We start from the raw sequence: 22,985 nt of genomic DNA on the forward strand, positions 1-22,985 counted from the left end.
GCCCTTGTTATCATAGGTCTTAAATAAATCACCATGCCTGTACTTTACTAAAACACATTAAAACAGTAAGAGTCCCAACTATGAAATGAACGGAAGAAACTTACGATGTTAGGATGTTTCCTCTTTGCCAGGAGAGTGACTTTCTTCTTTGAAACTCCTTTTTCTTGGAAAGGCATCTAAATTACTTTAAGACCTAGGGCAGTTTGTAGAGTCATTTGCTTTTAAGAACATATTTTCTAATCACTTCTATCTAAAATTCCCCGGGATTTTACCTGGTTTTTGGTATCACTCCCAAAACTGACTTCTCAAAGCTAGGGAGCTACAGTCCTAGAATTAGCCGTGCCCCGTGAATGCCAGTGGTTTGTTAATTGATGGTCATAATCAAGAAAATAAATATTTCTCGTGAGGTTTTTTAAAACAGTATTGAGGCATACTGTCCTACAATAATGTGCCCGTATTTAAAGTGTACAGTTTGATAAGTGTATACATTTATGAAGTTATCACTGCAGCTGAGATAACACACATCCAGCACCCTAAAGCTTTTTGTGCTCTTTTATAATCCCTTACTCACCAGGTCCCCATCCCCAGGCAAACACCGATCTGCTTTGTTACTATGTATTAGTTAACATTTTCTAGAATATTCCATATATGTAGTATCTTACAGTATGTACCCTTTCTGTGTGGGTTTATGGGGGGTCTGGCTTCTTTTACTCTCCACGATTGTTTTAAGATTCATCCGTGGTTGCATGTGTCAGTTCATTCCCTTTATCTGATGAGTAGTAGTGTTCCATTGCATGGATACACATCCCCCAGTTTGCTTGATTCACTTGTGGATGGACATTTGGGTGGCCCTGGTTTGGAGCACTAGAGTACAAAGCTGCTCTGAACATTTGTGTTCAAGTCCTTGCATGGGCAGCTGCTTTCATTAATCTTGAGTAAACAGCTAGAGGAATGGAATAGTGGGATCACATGATAGGTGGACATTTAACTTCTAAGAAACAACTAAACTGCCAAGTGGTTATGCCCTTTTGCATTCCAACCAGTAGAGTACTTCCCTTTTTTATAATGTGAGTTGGGTATCAGGCTAAAACTGGTCTCCGAGAATGAGCTGGGAAGAGTATTTCCTGAGTGTAGTGTCAATTAGGTGAAGTTGCTTAATAATGTTCAAATCTCTATTCCTTTTTTAGGCTTTTAAAAAGTGTGCTTGTTCTATCAAGTATTGAGAGACAGGCATTAAAATCTACAACCATAATTATGAATATGCTCTTTCTCCCTTTAGTACTGTCAGTTTTTGATTCATGTACTTTGAAACTTTGCTTTCAGGTGTATACACGTTGGATCATTATGTCTTGATGACTCTTAAAAATTGTTCAATACCTTTATTTATCTCTTAATTTTTAATTTTTTTTTTATTTAACAGGTAATAGCTCTTGTCCTGAAATCCACTTTATCTGTTATTAATATAGCTACTACAGCTTTCTTAGGCTTAGTATTTACATGGTATATTTCTTTTGATCTTTTTCTTACAATCTTTGTGTCTTTCTATTTGAAGTGTGTACATATAGTTGGTTCTCACTCTTTTCTCTATTCTGGTAATCCCTGCCTTTTAAATGAAGTGTTTAATCCATTTACATTTAATATTATTTATTGATATGATTGGATTTTTGTATTTCATGTTTTTTGTATTTTGTATATTTTGTCTTGTTTTTTTCTGTTTGTCCCATCTCGTCGTTCATTTTTTTCTTCTTTTCTTGTCTTCTTTTAATATTAATTGAGAACTTAAAAATTTCCTTTGTTAGCTTTCCAGCTATACCTCCTCTTTTTCTTTAGTAGTTATTCTGTAGTTTATAATAGAGATCTTTAATGTGTTACAGTCTATGATGAATTCAAAACATCACAATAATCTAAGAACCTTATAACAGTGCATTTCCATTTACTACTCTCCTGTCCTTTGTGCTCTTCTGATATGTCTATGTGTATGTAAGTTATAAACCCAACAGTTATTCTTTTTGCTTTAAACAGTGAATTATTTTTTAACTAAGAAATGAGGAAAATTTTTTTTATTTTCTAACATATTTACCACTTCCTTTACTTTCCTTTGTATGAATCTAAATTCCATCTGTTATCATTTTCCCTTATTCTTTGAAGAATTTCCTTTAACACTTAATTGTAGGTCTGTTGGTGAAAGATTTGCTTAACTGAAAATGTTTTTATTTTTTATTTATTTTTTAAAGATTTTATTTATTTATTTGATAGACAGATCACAAGTAGGCAAAGAGGCAGGCAGAGAGAGAGGAGGAAGCAGGCTCCCTGCTGAGCAGAGAGCCGGATGCGGGGATCGATCCCAGGACCCTGGGATCATGACCTGAGCCGAAGGCAGAGCCTTTAACCCACTGAGCCACCCAGGCGCCCCAGAAGATGTTTTTATTTTAGCTATCCTTTTGATGGATACTTTCTCTGCATATGAAATTCTAGGTTAAGAAATTTTTCTTTTGGCACTTTAAAAATGACATTCTTTTATCTTCTGGTTTATGTTGTTTCTGATGAGAAGTCAGAGATCATTCTTATTCTTCTATATTTAATGTGTCTTCTTTGTCTGGGTGGTTTTAAATAAATCTCTGTGTTATTTTTTTTTTACCAGTTTGATTATAATGTATAATTTTTTGTGTGTGTCTCCTGTTTGGAGTTCATTTGAGTTTTGTGGTTCAGTGGTGTTTATATTTCTCATCAGATTTGGAAAATTTCAGTCAGTATTTCTGTAAATATTCTTATTACCCAATCTTTTTTCTGCTGTTGAGACTTTTTATTTGTTTGTGTATTAAACCATTTGGTGATGAAGCTCCTGTTTTCTCTTCGAGCTTCAATTCAGATGGTTTCTAGTACCTTGTCTTCCAAGTTTGCTGTTCTTTTCTTCTCTAGTATGCAATCTTTTCTTTTCTTTTAAAAGATTTTACTTATTTATTTGATAGACAGAGATCACAAGTGGCAGAGAGGCAGGCAGAGAGAGGAGGGGAAGCAGGCTCTGCAGAGCAGAGAGCCCGATGTGAGGCTCAGTCCCAGGATGTTGGGATCATGATCTGAGCTGAAGACAGAGGCTTCAACCCACTGAGCCACCCAGGCGCCCCCACAATCTTTCTTATTAGAAAAATCTGTCAAGTGAATTTTTCATTTCAGCTATCCTATTTTTCATCTCTGTAATTTCCATTTGGTTCCTTTTTATAGCATTTTTTTTCATTTAGTTCATATTATCCTTTAAATCTTTGAGCATATCTATGAAAGCTGTTTTAAGGCCCTTGTCAGCAGAGCCCATCATCCTTGTCGTGTCTGTTAAGTGGTATTTTTCTCTTGATTATTAGTCACATTTTCCTGCTTTGCCTCACAAGTAATTTTTCATTCTGGGCTGCACATTGCAGTGTTTTGTTGAGCATCTGGATTTTGTTATCTTCCTTTGAAAAGTATTGAATTTTGTTATGGCAAATGGTTACCTAACTTACAGATCAGCTTTGTACTTCAGTGGTTTGTTTTTAAACTGTTAGGGTGGGTTTCCAGTTGTTCTTATTCTAGGGTTAGAGTAATCCTTCTATGGCCTGACCTTTCTGGTCCCCGACTAAATGCTTGAGGTATTCAGCAAGGTCCGTCTTCTCTGGCAGATGGGAACTCAGACAACATCTCCTCATCTTGAGAGACTTCTGAATCCTTGCTCAGCTAACAGCCCTCAGTAGCGGTTACCTGCCAGACTTTTCAGAGGCTTTTTCTTTACAAATCATTCTGGCGTCTAGTCTAAGACTTTAAGGAGTTCTCTCTGTACATTTCTGGAGGTTTTCTTTTTTTTCCCCCTCAAAATTCCCTCCTCTTTGTAATTCTGTCCTGCTAATTCCAGCTCCCTTAGAAGCCCTGAACTCTGACCATTGCCTTCCCCATTCAGCCCGACAGCAGTGCCTTCTTTGGGCTCCACTCCTGTGCCATGGTCCGGAAGATCGCCAGGCAGAGACTGGAGTGATCACACATCAGGTCTTCCCTCGTGAATCACAGCCCTGCGTTGCCCTGTTCCCGTGTATTTTGTCCAGCTTTACAGCTGAATCTGGAGGAGGGCTTAGTCCTACACTGGGGACTCTGGGATGGCCGGAGGAGTAAGTTGTCCCATTCTCTAACTAAAATGAAAACCCATGACACGGCATTCCCAGATGAGACTCCCCTTGGGCCACGACCCCCACAATCCCACCCCCAGCCTTTGAGCACGCTATTCCCATTTGCCTCAGATGGGTCTCCACCCTCCTCTGACGCATGAGAGTGTCAGGGAGACCCCCTGCTCTCTCTGCGCTCTCGGTAACCCCATGGTTATTTTTCTGGAATCCTTGTGTTCTCTGATTGATTGATTGATCTTGCTCCTATTGAATTTTTGGCTTTACAGAAAGGAGAGACCTCAGTGCCCTCGTATTTTTAAGTATCTCCCAGATGTAAATTTTTCATGGGTGTTCTGTCAGCCAGTCTGTCTGAAGCTCGCTCTTCTTTTCCCAGTGAGAACTTGGGTAGGAATTGCAGCCTGATAACATTCCGTGTGAGAAGGTCCACAGATGGAGCAGACTGTTGAGTGAAAGGAGTTAGGAGTCTGCGAAGTTCATCCTGCTCTGTCCCTACCTGCCCTGTGACCGCGGAGTGGTTCCCATACCTCTCTGAGCTCTGAGGGGCTATCTGTCCCTAGATATGCCTTGGGGGCTGATGGGAGGGTGACGCAAGGGCTAGGTTCTCACGTCTCCTCTCCAGCATCCCGTCTTTGGTGTGCTGTGCTTTTCTGGCCGTTCACGCAGTGGTTCTCTGATCCCACAACACATCTTGAGCACTTACTGTGTATCAGGGAATGTGCTAGGTCCTGAGTGCATGGTTGGGCCTCACTGGCGGCGTCTACCCTCCCAGAACATTAAGACTAATGGGGAAAGAGATCCCATTCGAAAGATCACACCTTGTGTCAGCACAGGTGGTGATCAGTTCTGGGAAGGGAGGAGGAGAGGGGCGACTGAAAGACTGAAAGATCCATGACTGAGTGAGGTGTCGGCAGGGGTACCAGTCTGACACACTCGTGACACTCGTGTCAGACCAGCACGAGTTACCTAGGTGAAAACGAGGGAGCATCCTTCCAGAAGAATATGACATGTGCAGAGCTGCTAGGCTTGGAAGAGAGAACGTGTTAGAGAATGGGAAAGGCAAGAGGTGAGCCGGTCCCAGGCCAGGTGCCTGAAGATTGCCTGGATCGTGTGGTTCGTGGGTGTCCCCGAGCTCCCTGCCCTATCAGGGAGGCAGAAGCTGTCACACAGGCCAGGATTTTGACATCAGGAATTACAGACCCTGAAAAGAACTGCTCCGGAGGGCCTTCTAGAAACCATCCTTCAGGCTAGATCCTGGAGCTCGAGAATGAAAGCCATGTGCTCAGTGTGTTGCTCAGAAATTCTCTGTCCCTTGTGCCCAGGTTCCTGGGATGTGTGAGTGGATGGCACAGGGGACCACATGGCCTTGTGCAGGTAGCTTGACAAGCTTGAGCTTCTGTCTTAATCCTGACACGGACTTGCCATGTGACCCTAAACTGACTGAACATTCTGGGCCTCCATCTCCTTATCTGTCCCAAGTCCCAGTAGTAGCTGCTTACACGTGAAGAGCCTTGTATCATTCACAGGACTTCTGGGAGCTTGTGTGTTCTTGGGCTCTCGTAGAATCCCCGTGAGGCCGGGCACACCACTTTTTTTTGGTGGACAAAAGGGGTACGGGTCGGGGGGAGATAAGGTCAAGAGAGGAGAAGTAAAGAAGCCAAGACCACGGAAGGGGCAGGGACCTGGCATCCGGAGGTGGGTTCATCTTGCTGCACGTTCGGTCCCCAAACTCCGCTTCAGGGAGGTAGTGGGGAGCTCAGAACTAGAGCTCTAGACACACATCATGGAGTATGGTATGTAGCTGGTTCTGTGGCTAAAAACATTTGGAAATGGTGAGACAAGCCACCCTTTAGATTGGCCTCCAGGGACCTCTAAGGTCCTTGGCTCCTAAAGGGAGAGAGAGAGAGGGAGGGAACATAGGGAAGTGTCCTTCCCTACCCAGACCTCTAGTTTGTGATTAAGAAAGCCAGAGTCCAGAGAATGGGTATTGACACAGTGAGGGACACCTATATCCTCTGCGGACAGTGGCCTTGGGAACTCCTCTTGGGGCCAGGGTGGGCCGGGGTGAGGGCTTGCTTAATTAAGAGGGCTGTGACCAGAGTGTCCCCCAGATCCTGGCATCTGGCCACAACTGTGAATGGAAGAGGGGGTACCTCCAAGAGGACGGGGGGCAGCCGAGTGTTCTGAGCTCATCTCCATGTTTCAGTGTCTCGGGCTGAAGAGTGGGTCCCTGTGTGGCTTTGCGCGAAGAAGCCCTGCTTCCTGCTTCCCTAGGCCAGGGCTTGCTCATGGCTACCAGGAATGGCCCAAGGTAGAGGGTCAGGAAGTGCCTTTTTATTTTTTGGCTCTGAAAACAGTGGGTGAATTGTCTGATGCCCAGGATGGGGACACTGTCCTGGGACCAGGGGTATAATGAGGCCCCTTGTCCACCCCCCAGAGGCAGGGGGGCAGCAGCACTGAAGAAGCCCCTTCCCGTGCTGCCTAGTCCCCTTCTCGCCTTCGGTGGGGAGAGTTGCCATTGAGCTAGAAGACCACTGCCTCCCCCCTCCTGTTCTGTGTTGAACGTGGGGAGTATGGCCAGGTTCAGGGCTCAGCCTAGGGCCCCGGGCGGCATGAAGGAGGCAGACTGCTGCCCGCCCAGGATGGCCAGAGGTGGAGACCACCTGGATGTCAGCCCCCAGTTCTCAGCGACTCTGGCTTCTGCAGAGGACTCAGGGGAGGGAGGCAGGGGGTCTGGGCAATGGTGACCCAGACTTCCCCACACACCACTAGGGAACTGTTGCACTGCACTGACTTTGGTGAAAGCAGCAGCGTAGACTTCATGCACTGTCCCTGAGAGCAGCAAGTCTCCAGCACCCCTTCCCCCTAAAACTCTGGGGCTCCATGGAGCCCCTCTGCTTCCCCCCCCCGCACCACCACCAGGTGACCCTGGCGTGTCCCCGGCTGTCTGCTTTCTGTCCTTCCTTCTGAGCCAGCCTGCCTTGGAAGGAAAAGGCTTCGGAGCCAGTGTTCTAGAAAATGCTCTTTGGCCTGGGTTGACTAATTCACATGCTCCAATAGGTCATAGGCAGCGTTCTTAGGCACTGAGAGCCTGGGTTGGTCTAGGGTTATGGGGGAGCCCTCCCAGTGAGCTGGTCAGTGTGTTAGTTGATGATCAGGCTTCCTTCAAGGAGAAGCTGGGGAAGGTTCTAGAATCCTGGACTTTCTTAGGCTCCGAGAGAGAGTGAGAGCCTTTGCCCTCTGTGGACCAAGAAGAGGTTTTGACCCTTGAGCATGGGGTTCTGTGGCCCAAGAGACCACTCAGTCGGCTGACTCCGAGGGCCCACGGGGACTGAGAGCATGACCCTCTCAGGTACTGCCCCCGGGTGGGAGCCACCGGACGATCCAGACACGGGCTCTGAGTGTTCACATCCGGAGGTCTCCCCGTCTCCACGCTTCGTGGCAGCGAAGACCCAGACGAACCAGTCGGGGAAAAAAGCTCCGGCCTCCGTGGTCCGATGTGGCGCCCTCTTACACCGCACCCCTCCAGCCACCCAAACCCAGACGTTCCGCACTCCCAACTCGGGATCTCCGGCAAGCAAGGCGACTGCAGGTACCAATGGCCTCTGTCATGCTCGCACTTCCTCCACTCCCCACCCCACTCCCACCTGCCACAGCTGTGCCTGGGGTCACTGTTCCCTTGCAAGAGCGAGTGGAGGTCCCGTGGCTCTCTGGGACAGGTCTGGGTCCCAGCTGTGCCTCTAGCTGGCTGGCTCTCACCATGGCGAGCCACCTAGCCTCTCTGAGCCTCAGTTTTCTTACTCTAAATCAGAGAGTTTGTATTTGACAGTTTGCAATTTTTTTTTTTTTAAGCGGGATACTATATTTTCCCAAGTCATAGCCTAAGGAGTTAAAACTTCTTTTTAAATTAACTGCCAGCCTTTGAGACTGAAGAGATTTTGCATAAGACATGTGAGTTCTTGCTGACGTTGGAAAGTCCGCTCTGGCAGTGCTGGGCCCGCTTCCCCAGAGGGCAGCCGCTGGCGGGGGGCTGAGCCACAGCAGCCACCTTGAAGAGAGCACACACTGCCCAGTATTCCGTGGTCCTCACCACTCCCTCCTGCATCCCTAACACAGTGGCCACGTGGCAGGTGTCATTTCTCATTGTGATCTCGCTGTTGTCTGTCTCGCATCCAGCCCCGCTCATCCATTTACATCACCTGCCTGGACCCTCTTGGCATGAGTTTGCATCCCCCCGTCTTCCTGAAAAAAATCCGAAAACTCATTTCTAGAAGAGTTGCTCCCCATGAAGCAGAGCTCTGTTCTCTTAGCCTCCGCCTGCCTGGTACTACCTGTGAAGCCCCTCCGTGGGCCCTAACCCAGCAAGAAAGCAGTGGACGCCAGCTGCGGTGTGTTCTGAGTCTGTGGCTGCAGTTGGGGACCAGGCAGTGAAGGGTACACAGCAGCCACAGCAGCCCGGGAAGACTTGACGAGACACAGCAGCTGCTGAGTGGCGACTGTCAGGAATCCTCATTCCTGTCTGGGTGCGCTGAGCCTTGGGCTGCCTACCAGGGTGTGCGGGGTGAGGAAAGAGTGACGATGTTGTCCTTCTGGAGCTGTGGACCTTTCCTCACCCTCGGGAGGCCCAGAGCCAGCAGAGAGCTACACCAGCGATCAGACTGAGATCCAGGTTTAGTGAACAAGTAGATTGGACCCGCCACACAGTCAGGTGCGGGTTGGGCTCGCCTTTCCTCTGTGTTTCAATTTTGGGCAAAGATTTGATTCTTCAAAATGTTTGAGGATAAGTTTATTGTGCTTAGGTCTTTCAGAAGAGGAGTAAGTAGTCCGTCAGCCTTGAAGGTAATGATTTTTCAGGCACCGTGCTGAGAAAAGCCAAGAGCAGTTGTGTTTTTGCAACAGCAGTCATACATTGGTTAGTAGCAAACTGGTCATCACGGGCTCATTGACGGTAGATACTGGCTCAACTAAATTATGGGATCCTGGCTTTCAAGTCTTGCTTTTACTCTTGACCTTGTGCCTGGGAGCTTGTGCATTGACCGTTTTGTGCAGAGAAGTGCCTACAAGGGCCCTGTGGTCTCTCATGTTTCTCAGACCTCAGTGCCCCATAGTAAGCATCCAGCTTACTATGGGACGTGCCTCTGGCTGCCTCCATGTGACCTGGAAGGCTTGTGTTGGGGGTCCCGGGGCAGAGGACAGCAGGGGGTGAGCAGGGCCCTGCCCATCAGGCCGTGCTCCTTGGGTACAAGTGTGTCTACACACGGCACTCCCCTTGGAGCACTGCCCCTGGCTTTTTGGCCCAAGGTGCTGATTCGGGGGTAGCTGTTCCCAGTCTGCATGGTCCGCTGAGCAGTAGGGGACTAACTGTCAGCTCTGTGGTGCTGTGTCCTACTGAGATGGTGGTCAGGCTGCATGGAACGCCTCTGCAGGTGGGGAAGCATTGAAGGAATGCACAGGACATAAGATGGAGAAAGGAATCCCATCCCTACCCCAGACCCTCTTCAGGAGACTGCATGTGTCTCAGCAACGAACTCTCTTCTTTCTACCACCCAGTGGGTTAAGCATACACCCACCTCCAGGACTGGGCAGTGTCACTTGCCTGTCTTTCTGCCTGTAGAATGGGAACGACAGTGTGGCTGTCACAGCACCATCGGGAGGACTGTGGGAGACCACAGGCATCAGGTGTGCGGACCGTGCTGGCCACATAGTAGGTGCTCAGTAAATGAAAGCCTCCACCCCACCCCCCCCACCCCACACAAAGAATTGAGGGGCGTTATTTGCTGATTTACAGATGGTACCTTGAGGTGAGCCGATGGGTAGCTGTCAGCCCGGGCATTTCACAGACACGTTTTGAAGAGCGGGTCTTCTTGGGATACCATCAACAGCCTCGGAGTCGGGAGGCGTCTTTGGGCTTGGGAGCCCAAGCATGGAGCAGGGCCTGAGGGAGCCTCCTGGGGCTTCTTTTCCCATTGCCCCATCCTCATGCAGAACCCCAGCCCCCACGGTCTGAGCACTTGTCCTTCTGATGTGGGGTGGGCTGGGTGGTGTTGGCATTTCCCAAAGTGGGCTCCAGGGATCACCATTTCTGAGGGATACTAATGAATTTTTAAAATGGGCCTCAGTGGCTAAATGTATCTGGGAAGGCTGCACAACCACGCGGGTCTCTTTCTGGTGGAGCTTCTCAGAGCCTTTGATATCCCTGTGTGAGTTATTTCCCCTTAAAAGGGACTGGGTCAGCTGCTTGTCCCAACCAGACTTGCTCCCAGAAGCGTTTATGTCCCGGCATAGCTGCAGCCCCATTGTGCCAGGAGCAACTGGGAAAAGCAGAGCTGCCTTCATGCTCTGATAGCTCTGTCTCGGGACCTTCCACAGGGGGCAGGTGTGGGAGCTAAGCTGGTCTGTTTGCTCCTGCTCGGATCCCATCTCTTCACACGGTGCCAGGAAGGTGCCCCCTCTAGGTGGAGATGCCCCCGAATCCCATAAGGATCCAGTCCCTTTCCGCGGGTGAATTCGGAGCAGACCTCATCTCTGGTCCAGGCTCTCAGGGTGTGCGGCTGCCCCCGCTCTGCCTGTCACACCGTCTCTCCAGGATGCCCTCCCTGCCACCCAGCGACCACTTGGCTTGTAGATCTGGAATCTGCTGTCTGGCCCTCCCGCTCTGCTGGAGCCACTGCCAGAAAACAGTCTGTCACCCTCCCTGCTCCTTGGTGGAGCCCGTGGCAGCAGATTCTGGCTGAGGAAGTAGCAGGTGGCAGGTCCCAATGACTTAGTGTCACATATGTGGCTCCTTAACCAGAGATGGGAGACCCAGGTCCGTTTGCCATCTGCCCACTCAGCTGGATTTCATGTGGGCATTCAGGTCACACACGTGTGCACCCCGTGCCTGCTCCTTCACCCACGCTGGGTGCTGTAGGGGGGGTATCTTTTGCCTGATGAGATATCAGGCAAATTAGGTGAGCCCAAGGAACTGGAGGTCTGTTTTGGGGTCCTGGCACCTCTCGCTCTGCAGGGTCCACACATAAAGCCCTGGGCGCTCCCAGACCTTGGACCAGGCAGTTCCCGGGTACCCTGGCCTCGAAGCCAATTCCTTTTGGCCCTCATCGTGCTAACCAGTCACCGGTGTTTTCTCGCTCTCTCCTGTCCCCACCCAGCAGAAAGCGCTTTCAGTCGGAGAGTAGAAGGCAAAGCACAAAACCACTTTGAAGAGACAAATAGCAGTTCCCAAAACTCCAGCGGTGAGTGTGCCCTGTGACAACCATCCTGTGCTGTGGCCTCCGCTACTCCTACACAGGGAGGCGGCAGGCGTTCTGGGCTGGGGTCTTCATGGTCCCTTATGCTGTTCCTGGGAGGACGCAGCGGGCAGGGAATTAAGAGGGGGCCGGGGCCAGGCAGACACGGGAAGGGTGTTTTCTTCCAGGGACCTGCCTCTGGGCCTCGGGGCATCTCGGGGACTGCTGCTCTCGTCTCCCTGGAGTCACCCTCCCCATTGCCTGCAGCATTGATGCAGGTGGCCCAGGGAGGAGTGAGAGAGCTACTGCTGGGTTTTTAGAGTAAACGTTGCAGCCAGTTTCTTTCCAGGACAGGCAAAGGAGGTTGTGGCAGAGAGGACTGTAGCCAAAGAGCCAGAGACCCGTGAGTTCTGGCCCCACTTTGAACCGGAGGCCATCCAAAGGGCCTCTGCCAGCCTCTGCCCTCCGAAGGAGGTTTGGCTGAGGTTCCTGGTGGTGTTTTGGTGCCCCCTGGCGGCGCTCCTCTCGCACCTTGGAGCAGCCAAAGGCCGCTCTCCCCAGACGGATCCTCCGCTAGCCTAGCAGGGCGCTGGGGGGCCCTGTCTGAGAAAGGCGCAGCAAGCCCGCCTGCACAGTGACGACCAGGGCACGATGGGAAAACGGTTCTGATGCTGGGGTCACGTTAAGGTAGGGGACCTCCCCACCTCCGTGCAGCTGCAGTTCAGCTCAGCAGGTGAGGGGATTGCATGTGCCTGGCACCGTGCTGGCCACCGCCTGGGCACAGACGGGGCGGGCACTTGGGACTGTCATGAAACAGCCAGGAGCCCAGACTTGGATGTGGACGCTTCTGCCCCGGACGGCGAGCTCCGGCTCTGATCTCGAGCCGAAGCGTAATCCCCGTCGGCTCTACCTCCGAGCTGGTGCCTGGGGCCGGCGCCTGCTTCGCCTCCCCTGCGCTGTGAAGCGGGGCTCGCACACACGTCCCTGTGGCGGCGGGCTGGTGTTCTGGTGGCGGTGGTGGCAGTGGTCATTTTAACTAAACCAGGCGACGTGGGGAGTACCCCGAGGAGAAGCGAGGGAGATGGGCTGTGCTGGGGTCTGAGAATGTCTGTGTAGCCCTGTAAACCGTAGAGAGCTTGCCGACTTTCTCAAGCCGCTCACCTTCTGAGACATGTGACCCAGTCTCCAAAAGGCAGTGCCAGGAGCGACAGGGTGGCTTGCCCGAGGCCACACAGGAAGCAGGAGAGCCAGGACTGGGAGCGCCATCGCCCCTTAGCAGCCGGGCTGGACCCCCCGCCTCTCAGTCCTCCAGCACTGCTGCCTGGAGAACAGCATGATGTGCGGCTGCCAGCAGCCACCATTTATTGAGCGCTTACTACGTGCCTGGCCTGTGTTCAGAGCTGTCTGTGTCTCCCCTGTTTTCATCCTTACCACAGCCCCGGGGCGGGGGCGGGGTGTCAGTGTTCTTATTAACCCCATTTTCCGGATGAGGAAATAGGCCCAGGAGAGGTCGGTCACGGTCCCAGGTCCCCAGTCTGTACGGGACGCCTGCTGCCTTTTGCCTTTGAGGCTCACCTAACAATGCCAAGAAGCAGAACCTGTCCCAGCACAGCCCTCCCCATGGCTGGTCTGCTGTCTGGTGCCAGGGTCTAGAAGCAGCTCCCAGCTCCCTCTCCTTAAGTGGCAGCCACACAGGGACATTTCCTCATTCGAACTCTGTGGGCTCACTCTCTGAGAGTTGAGAGTGTCCTGGAGGCATGGCCCTGGCTGACCTTTCCCTGCCTGGTGCCCCAGCACCAGCCCAGAATGTGAGCCTGGCTCTCAGATCCTCTTCCTCCTCCTCCGAGAGCCCTGGTGGCTTACTGCTTCCTGAGAACAGAAGTAATGACAATCATCTCAGAGCACCAGAATGGGAAGAGACTTAGCTAAACTGTTTCTCTTTTGCAGAAACTGCAAGTCCCCTGATTTCCAATCCTTTCCCTCTCCTACAGAGTAAGTGACGGTCCCATGGGGGGCTGGAGAGGGCAAGGCAGGGCAGGGAGTGAACTCAGCCAGCCACCTGCTCAGGACTTCCCCAGAGCCCTTGCCCTTGGGCCACCCCTTGGCAGAGCTGGCAGCCAGCAGAGGCAGGAGGAGGGGCCGGCCCCAGATGGGAGGGGGAGTCCGGATAGGGGACAAGGCAGAGCCTGACTACAGGCATCCTGCTTCCACCCCCCGCCCTGCCCCCGGCCCTAGGAGGAACCCAGGCCTTCCCGTAGCTACTCATGGGGGCGGCCTCAGGACATCTCTTCCAGGCCCATCTCAACCACCCTTTACGTCTCTTCCTTACTCCTCTTTGATCCCCTTCTTTCCTCATCCTTCCACTTTTCCCTGTGCCGGGCATTGACTTGAGTTCTGGGGACACAGAGGTGGGAGGTCTCTCTGCGCACGTGGTTCTGTCCCGCACGCACTGTCTTCCCTGTCCTCACCTGTCCTGTGTCCTCTCACCTTCCTGTGGCCTTCTCCACCTCCTACCCTGCTCTCCCGCTCACTGCCCGCTCCCTTTAGGGTCCTCTGTGCTCTTCACCTGGTTTTCGTTTCATTCATCCACTCACGTCTTTGTTTCCTCCGCGGGGATTTCTGCATTCCTGCGTGCCGAGGATGGGCTGTGAGGCGTGCGGGACATGGTCTCTGTCCCAGGACAGCACTTGGTCCGTTAGTGTTGCCCCATTCCCCTCCCCAGTGCCCAGAACAGTGCCTGGCACACAGTAAGCACTCAATAAATGTCTGTGTGATTGAACTAGACGGTCTCTTTCTGCAGGTCTTCCTCCCTCCGTTGCTGCTCCTTCCCCCAAGCCTCTCCCTCAGCAGTTAGTAATAGGGGCAGACAGGCTGGGCCCAGAGCTCCGAGCGCAGAGCCCCAGCCGGTTCCCGGGCATCCAGGGTCGTGCTGCCACTAACGCAGCTGCCTCGTTTCTCCCCCTCCCGCCCCAGAACCATACACCTGCGGCGCCTGTGGGATCCAGTTCCAATTCTACAACAATCTGCTGGAGCACATGCAGTCCCACGCAGGTAAGGGAATCCCTGGTCTGGGCCTTCCCGAGAGCTCTTCCCGCCCCCTGCCCCCCAGAGCTTGCCCGGAGGCCAGGCCTTCTCAGGAAATGGGCGCAGGACCTGGGACCTGCCCTCAGGGAGCCCTGGGGCCCCACAGGGGAGGTCTGTACTGGAGAGGGTGGTGGGCGCCCAGTTAGAGAGGGGGATGAGCCAAAGAAGGCTTCTTGAAGGTTGTGGCTCTGGCCCCCGAGCATAACCGTAGGAGCTGACTGGGAAGGACCTCAAGGAGGCAAGGGAGTGTGGTTTGAAATCTCGGGGAGCTGAGGCGGGAGCTAGACGGGGCAGAGGGATCCTGCCAGGGCAGCCTGGGCCCAAGCCTCGTCTCCAAGTAGAGGTACATTCACTGTGACACTGTCCCAGACATGACAGCAGCAGTCCTCAGACTGGAGCGTGCCCCAGGCCCCCGACCCTGATGCTGGGGTCTGTAGGTCCGTGACAGGGCCTGGCGCTGGCGTTTCTGGCAAGTCCTCGGCCCCGCCATGAATCTAGGAAGTATGAGGAGAGCCACCGGGGACAAGCTCCTGGCTAGTGGCTCGCTGTCTAGGCGACCTTTTCATCAGCTGTGCGGCCACCTTCCAAGTATGTGGTATTAGTGCCCTCCTCTCTACCATCCTGCTTTCAAAGCCACGCCTCCCATTTTCAGGGTCTTTTCGCAGCAGCACCCCACTTCTGGTCCAGTTTCTGTTCCGGTCAGGCGGATGCCACTGTGTGTGATAGTGGATAAGCCCCAGAGTCGCAGTGGTTTCACGTGATCACTGACGTCTGCTGTCTCAGCGCAGCCTGACACAGGTGGCCGGGCTAGCTGGCCTTGACCATGGTGACTGAAGCTCTGTCCTCCCTGTGGCTCCTCAGTCTCCCTGTCTCAGACGGGGCAGCGGGGAGAGCAACAGACTTCCTCCTATACCACTTTGGATCACAAGTGACACGTGGTACTATGTGCCCACATTCCAGGGGCAAGGAGCATGCCCAGCGCCACTGTCCAGGGACAGCCTGACATTTCGGGAGAAATGGGAACCTGGGGCTTCAGCTAGCCATCCTTGCCACCCCTCTCTACAAGGCCTCCTGGGGTGCGGGTGGGGGATTCTTGGAAGTGGGAGGAACGTCCTTGACACACTGGGCTGTGTAGAAGCAGTGGTCACTGCCGTGTCTGGGATGGTGACCGTTACTGCTTGTGCCCCTCTTAGGGCTGGCCTGACCTGCACAGAGGAAGCAGGACTGGACCCTCATTTAGGCGGGGGCTGTTCTGTTCTGTGAGCGTGTCCCCTCTTCGTTCATTGTGTCCGTCCATTCCCTTCTTCGGCGTGCAGTCATTGCGTGAGCGCTGTCCCCTTGGCACTCAGTCACGTGCTCTTCGGGGGAGGGGCGCTATTATTTATTTCTAACAAACTCATTAAAATCAAGAGCAGAGCCACTGTGGCAGCCAGGACATGTGAACTCCAAGCTCTGGTGTACTGCCATGCCGAGTGCCCCGGGCAGTAAACGTGTCCCCCTGTCTGAGCCTTTTCCATCTCGGAGACCTGTCCTGTCTGGCTGTCCTCCCACAAAGCTTCACAAGCCTCACCCCTCCTGCTTGCCTTGGACGTCAACCATCCCTCCCCATGGAAGGCCTCGAATGCCCGCTGAAGGCATTCAGACTTGACCCCGTGGGAACCAGTGACAGGCACACCTCTTGGACCAGAGACTCCCACAGTCCAATGTCCGCTGACTCCCCTTCTGAAACCAGTAACCCTGCACCTGCCCTGCTGCCAGCTTCTGGAAGCTGAGGCCTGTTAGGGGAGGGTCTGTCTGGGTGCTCAGGCAGTGGGGTGGAGGCCATTAAAATGCAAATCGAGGCTGTGCCTGTGGAGCCTTGCGGCTTCCAGGCCTCCCGTCTTGTTTTCTAGGGAGAGCTTTGGGCTGCTTTGTCCTGGTCCGCTGCTGGCAAAGAATGCCTCCCGGGCAATCCAGTGCAAAGCCAGCCTGAATCCCAGCCAGGCTGAGTCGGGATTAAAGGATTGACTCCATAGCGTCATGATCTGTGCAGTTCACGGTGTCGCTGATAAGGGGGATCAGCCTCGAATAACACCAATCTCATTAAGAGGCTGCTGAATGGCACAGGGTAATTCCCCCTAATAAACTTCTTTTCTGTGCTGTAGGAAAATTTGTCTTGCCCCTGGTGTCCATTCCAGAATATGTTTTGGGAGTCATCATACCAGCGATTGCTAACATTTAGTGAGCAATTACTATGGGTCAGACGAGGCTGTGCCATTAGATCTCCTGAACAAGCTGATGTTCTCATCCCCATTATATAGATGAAGAAACTGAGGCTCACAGAACAGAATCACTGGCCCAAAGTTGCAGAGCTTGTAAAAGGTATCTAACATCATATGAGCTCTCGCCCGGTCCCAGACCTTCCCTTGGAGCTGCTTTAGCAACTGGGTCTTAAGCTTCTCATCCGTGAAGTGGGCCAGTCAGCGCTCTCACAGGCTGGGTGAGGGGACTGATAATGACATCTGTCCCATATTGAGGGTCGTGGTATAGTCTCAGATACTGAAAAGCAACAGGTGCCTCTTTTCCCAACAGCTGCTTCCTACAGTGGCCCCTCCCCACGGGATGGCCTTGACTCCAGCTTCTCATCCAGCCCTTTGCTGATGGGGCCGGGCATGTGCACCTGTGGGACTTAGGGAGTAGCCACACCGAGTAAACGTTATTTTCTACTCAAGCTGTAAATCGAGCCTTTTCACGGGCATTTACCAAGTACCTCGTCCACATCAGAGGCAGTATCAGTGGGATCTGGAGAAAAAAGTTGATTGAGCCAGCTAATACTAGATGATGTTCTCCACTGCTGGGTTGAGTCCTCTCCATTCTAGGTCCTAGAGGATAGGGGAATCAGCTTACAGCTTGCCCTGTGCCAGCATTTTGGTTAAGGGGGGGAAACGAGGCCCAGAAAGTTGAAGCAGCTAGCTCCAGCTCCCAGCCCACAACCATGGCAGAGCCCGATTCAAAACTGTGTACGCTGGTGGAGAAAGGCAACAAGAACGGCGGCTGGTTTCTGTTCTAGAACATGTGTTTTCCCCATTTTTAATGTAATATAAATGTAATGTAATATCTACTCCTTCAAAGAAATCGGGAACTTGTGGGGAAGTTAGGAAATGAAGCCATGATCTCACTACTCAGAGCTACCCACTCTTGTTATGTCGGGATGGGCTTCTTTTCATTCATTTTAAAACTGGATTTATGAAGATAAAATTTTACATACATGGAATTCCCCCATTTGAAGAGTGCGATTTGATCGTTTTGACATGTGATGGTCATCTGATCACCATTGTTGTCAAGATGTATAACATGACCGCATCCACCCAGAAGTTCCCTCCTGCCTCGTGGTGGCCAGTCCCCTCTCCAAGCCCAGCCCCAGCAGCCACTCTCTGCTTCCCTTGGCTCTAGTTTTGCTTTTACTGGAGTTTTATATAAATGGAATTACATGGCATTTAGTTTTTTGTGTCTGGCTTTTCTCACTTTGCATGCTTTAGAGATGAATCTGTGTCATCAGTAACCAGTGCTTTTTATTACGGAGTGGGACGCCATTGTTTGGCCCTGCCACAATTTGTTTATCCTGTCACCAGTTGATAGCCACTTAAATTCTCTCCAGTTTGGAGTTATTATGAACACACCTGCTGTGAACTATCAAGTATGCGTTTTTGTGTGGATATATGTTTTTAACTACATGTACACCTGGGAGTGGAAATTCTGGGTTACATGGTAACTCATGTTTAGGTGGAAATTGCCAGATTGTTTCTGCAAGGGCCTTGTACCATTTTTCCATTCCTGTGAACAGTGTGTGAGGGGTGTGATTCCTCCACACCTGTTCAAGGTACTTGCGATGATTTGATTTTTTGTTACAGCCATCCCAATGTGTGCGAAGGGGTATTTCATTAGATTTTCATTTGTATATTCCTGACGAGTAATGACATTGAACATTTGTCTTGTGCTTATTGGCCATTTGAATATCTCCCTGGTAGAAATGTCTGTTCAGATCCTTTGCCCATTTTTAAATTTTTTTTTGTCTTTTTATTGTTGAATTGTAAGTGTTCTTTACATCTTCTGGATATAAGACTTCTACAGGTATACGGTTTGTAAGTATTTTCTCCTGTAGTGCGGGTTGTCTCTTTACTTTCTTGATGTTGACCTTTGAAGCACAGAAGTTTAAAATTTTGGTGAAGTCCATTTATTTTTTCTTTCATCATGTGTGCTCTTGGCATCTTACCTAAGAAACCAGAGTTTTAGCTTTTACATTTATGACTGTATTCCAAGTTAATTTTTGTGTGTTATTGGGGGCGGGGGGGTCCTACCTTAGTCTTCTGCATGTGCTATCCAGTTGTCCTACCACCATTTTTTGAAAATATCCTTTTGCCCATTAAATTGTCCTTGCACCCTTGTCAAAAATCAGTTGTCCATAAATGTGAGGTTTTATTTCTAAAATTTGAATTCAGTTCCATTAATCCATATGTCCCCATGCTAGTACTACACTGTCTTGATTAGTATGTGGCTTTTCAGTAGCTTTGAAATCAGGAAGTCTGAGCCCTCTAACTTTGTTCTTTTTGTAGATTATGTTGGCTCTTTTGCCTCTCTTGGATTTCCATGTGAATTTTAGGCTTAGCTTGTCAATTTCTGTTAAAAAGCCAGCATGGATTTTGACAGGGATCGTGTGGAATCTAGATTAATTTGGGGGGTATTGCCATTTTGACAATATTAAACCTTCTAGTCTATGAACATGGACTATCTTTCCATTGGTTGAAGTCTTTGAGTTCTTCCAGCCATGTTTTTAGTTTTCATTGTACTAAATCTTGCACTTTATTTGTAAATTTATTCCTAACTATTTTATTCTTTTGGATGCTGTTATAAAATGGAATTGTTCTCTTAGTTTAATTTTTGGGGTGGTCATTTGTTAGTATAAAGAAATACAATTGATTTTTTTCATATATGTTGATCTTGTTCCCTGCAACCTTGCTAAACTTACTTATCAGTTCTAATAGTTTTACGTGTGTGTGTGTGTGTGTGTGTGTGTGTGTGTGTGTGTATTTCATGAGATTGTTCATGTACCATAAACCATATTACCTACAAATAGAGATCATTTTACTTTTTCCATTCCAATCTGGATGATTTTTTGAAATTCTTAACTATTTTTTCCTCCTTGCCCTGGCTAGAATCACTAATACACATTGATTAAAAGAAGTGAGACTGGATATTCTTATCTTTTTCCTGATCTTAGGGGGAAAGTTTTCAGTGTTTAACCATTAAATGTGATTTAACAGTGGGTTTTTCAGAGATGCCCTTTTGTCAGGTTGAAAAAGGTCCCTTCTATACCTGGTTTGCTGATTGTTTTTATCATGAAAAAGTATTGGATTTTGTTAGATGTCTTTTCTGCATCTGTTGAGATGATCATGTGGTTTTTGTTCTGTGTTCGATTAATGTGTTTTATTTGTATGTTGAACCAACTTTGTATTCCTGGAGTAAATCCCACTTGTTATAGCTGGGTTTGGTCTGCTCTGTTTTATTGAAGATGTTTGTGTCTGTAGTCCTAAGACATAGTGGCCTGTGGCTTCTTCTTGTGTAATTTCTTTGTCTGATTTGGGTATCAGAATAATGTTCGCCTCGTGAAATAAATTGTGAAATGTTCCTTCCTCTGTTTTGGGGAACAATTTGTGAAAAGTTCCTTAACATTAGAATTCACTAATGAACTCATCAGAATCTGGACTTAGCTTTTCTTTCTTTTTGTGGAAAATATTTTGAATACTAATTCAGTCTTCTATAGGTCTGTTCAGATTTTCTATTTCTGGAATTGGTTTTTGGTAGTTTATGTTTTTCTAAGAGTTTGGGGTACCTGGGTGGTTCAGTTGTTAAGCATCTGCCTTCACCTCAGGTCATATGACAATCCCAGGGTCCCAGGATCGAGCCCAGCATCAGGCTCCCTGCTCGGTGGGAAGCCTGCTTATCCTTCTACCACTCCCTCTGCTTCTGTTCCCTCTCTTGCTGTGTCTCTCTCTGTCAAACAAATAAATAAAATCTTTGAAAAAAATTTATTTCATCCAGATTATGTGATTTGTTGGAATACTATTGTTCATAGTATTTCCTTAAAATCTTTTTTGTTTCTATCAAGTCAGCAGACTTAGGATTTTTATTTGTTCGTTTGTTTGTTTTTAGATTTCCTGTATCAGGTCCAGGAAGTTTCCTTCTCTTCCTAGTTGGCTTAGAGTTTGTGTCAAGAGTAGCTATTGAATTTTGTCACATTTTAAAAAAGACTTGCTTATTTTTAGAGAGAGACAATGTGGGTGTGGGGCAAGGGGAGAGAATCTCAAGCAGACTCCCCACTGAGCACAGAGTCAATCCCATGACCCTGAGATCATGACCCTAGCCGAAACTGAGTGGGACACCTACCTGACTGAGCAACCAGGCTCCTCTGAAATTTTCTCACATTTTAATGTGTATTTCTATCCATAGAGATCATTTTTCTTCTTATTTTCTCTTAGTTTAGGAAATTGCACTGATAGGATTTCTTTCTTTTTTTTTTTTAACCTCAACTTATACTTCAGGGGTAAATTCCACCTAGTGACAATATATATATATATATATTTTTTTTAATATATTGCTGTATTTAGTTCGTTAATATTTGGTGAAGGATGTTTATATGTGTGTTTATGAGGAATGTTGGTTTGTAGTTTCTTCTCCTGAAGTGGTTTTCTCTAATTTTGGATCAGAATAATGCCAGTCTCATAAAATGAGAGAGGTTCTTCTCTCATCTGTTTTCGGGAATAATTTGCATAGAATTTGTATTACTACTTAAATATTTGGTCACATTCTCCAGTTAACTCATATGGGATTTTTCTTTGTGCCTGTATATGAACTCGATTTTTGTAATAGATACTTTAGGTTATTTGTTTCTTCTGGAGTGGACTTCGGTTCTTTGTATGTTTTAGGGTGTTTGTTTGCCTCACTGAAGGAGTTCCATCATTTTTAATCCCTCTAATATCTGTAGCATATGTAGTGATGTCCCCTTCTCTCATTCCTGATACTGATAATTTGTATCCTTTTTTTAAAAATCCTTTTGTCTAAAGTTTTATCACTTTTCTTCATTTCTACAAAAAATGAGCTTTTTGTTTCATTAGTTTTCTCTATAGTATTTATTTTGTTTTATTTATTTCTGCTTTTAGCAATAGGATTTCCTTTCTTCTTACTTTAGAATCAATTTGCTCTTCCTCCTTAGATCTTTCTTATGGTGGAAGCTTAAAATACTGATTTTAAACCTTTATTCTTATTTTTTTTTTTAAGATTTTATTTATTCATTTGACAGAGATCACAAGTAGGCCGAGAGACAGGCAGAGAGAGAGGAGGAAGCAGGCTCCCTGCTGAGCAGAGAGCCTGATGCAGGGCTCGATCCTAGGACCCCGGGATCATGACCTAAGCTGAAGGCAGAGGCTTTAACCCACTGAGCCACCCAGGCACCCCCCCTTTATTCTTTTTTAATGTAATCATTTAATGCTATACATAATCCCTGCTTTAGATGGAACCCACAAATTCTGAAAGGTTATGTTTTAATATTAAGTTCAAACCATTTTCTAATTTCCTTTATGATATTTTTTGGTCCTTGTGATTTTAGAAGTGTGATGTTTATTATTCAAAAAGTTGCAGTTTTTTCACTATATTTCTGCCTCCTTCCTTTTTCTGGGAACCAAGTTATATGTGTATTAGGCTGCTTGATCTTGTCCACTGTCTGTTCATTTATGTGCAGTTATTTTCCTTCATTTCTAACTAACAGTTACTCCAAGAGGAGAGTTGAAATCCCCAGATATACTTGTGGATTTGTCTACTCCTTGTTTCAGGTTTTGCTTCATGTGTTCGGATATATCCACATTTGGGATTATTATGTTATTCTTGGTATTTTGACTGTTGTCATGGTATAGGGTCTCTTGTTATCCCTGGTAATATTTCTTGTCCTGAGGTCTGTTTTTTCTGTAATGCTATCACAAACATCACTAGCTTTCTTCTCTACTATTTGTATGGTGTGCCTTTATTCAGCCTTTTACCCTGTCTTAATATTTAAATAGGTTCCTTATAGATAACATATGGTAGAGTCTTAACTTTTTTTTACTAAGTAGGACAGTCTCTGACTTTTATTTGGAATGTGGAGACCACTTATATTTAATGTAATATTAATAGTACTGGGTGTAAATTTGCCATCTTACTACTTGTTTCCTAATTAGCTCATTTCTTAGTTTCTCTTTCTCTCATATTTCTGCCTCATTTTGGATTGAGGTTTTTTTTAGGATTCCATTTTTATCTCCACTGATTCATCAAGCCAGCTCTTTGTTTTATTTATTATAGTTTTTTGGGGCTTTAAACTATATATTTCAGGTCAAGTCAAGTGGCATCAGCCAACCTTCCATATTGTATGAGAAACTTTCAGCAGCATCTTCTCTTTCCCCGTCCTGGTCTTTGTGGTATTCTTTTTTTCTTTTTTCTTTTTTTTTAAATAAATATTTTACTTATT

General features: G+C 48.3%; 1 protein-coding gene across 4 annotated transcripts in view; it reads left to right on the forward strand.

Moving 5' to 3' along the window:
* LOC111145944 (zinc finger protein 618) overlaps positions 1–22,985 on the forward strand; it is a 61,338-nt gene that overhangs the window by 31,594 nt on the left and 6,759 nt on the right. For 3 of the 4 annotated variants that reach the window (XM_022501259.1, XM_022501261.1, XM_022501260.1), the window contains 3 exons: positions 11,294–11,374; positions 13,316–13,360; positions 14,342–14,419. In XM_022501259.1, coding sequence (XP_022356967.1) covers positions 11,294–11,374; positions 13,316–13,360; positions 14,342–14,419 — 204 coding nt within the window. Of the gene's footprint in view, positions 1–7,494; positions 7,735–11,290; positions 11,375–13,315; positions 13,361–14,341; positions 14,420–22,985 lie in introns of all 4 variants that reach the window. The other variant, XM_022501262.1, reaches the window with a different exon arrangement.

The sequence above is a fragment of the Enhydra lutris genome, unplaced genomic scaffold, assembly GCF_002288905.1.
Source record: "Enhydra lutris kenyoni isolate GAN:26980312 unplaced genomic scaffold, ASM228890v2 scaffoldscaffold13, whole genome shotgun sequence".
Lineage (NCBI taxonomy): Eukaryota > Metazoa > Chordata > Mammalia > Carnivora > Mustelidae > Enhydra > Enhydra lutris.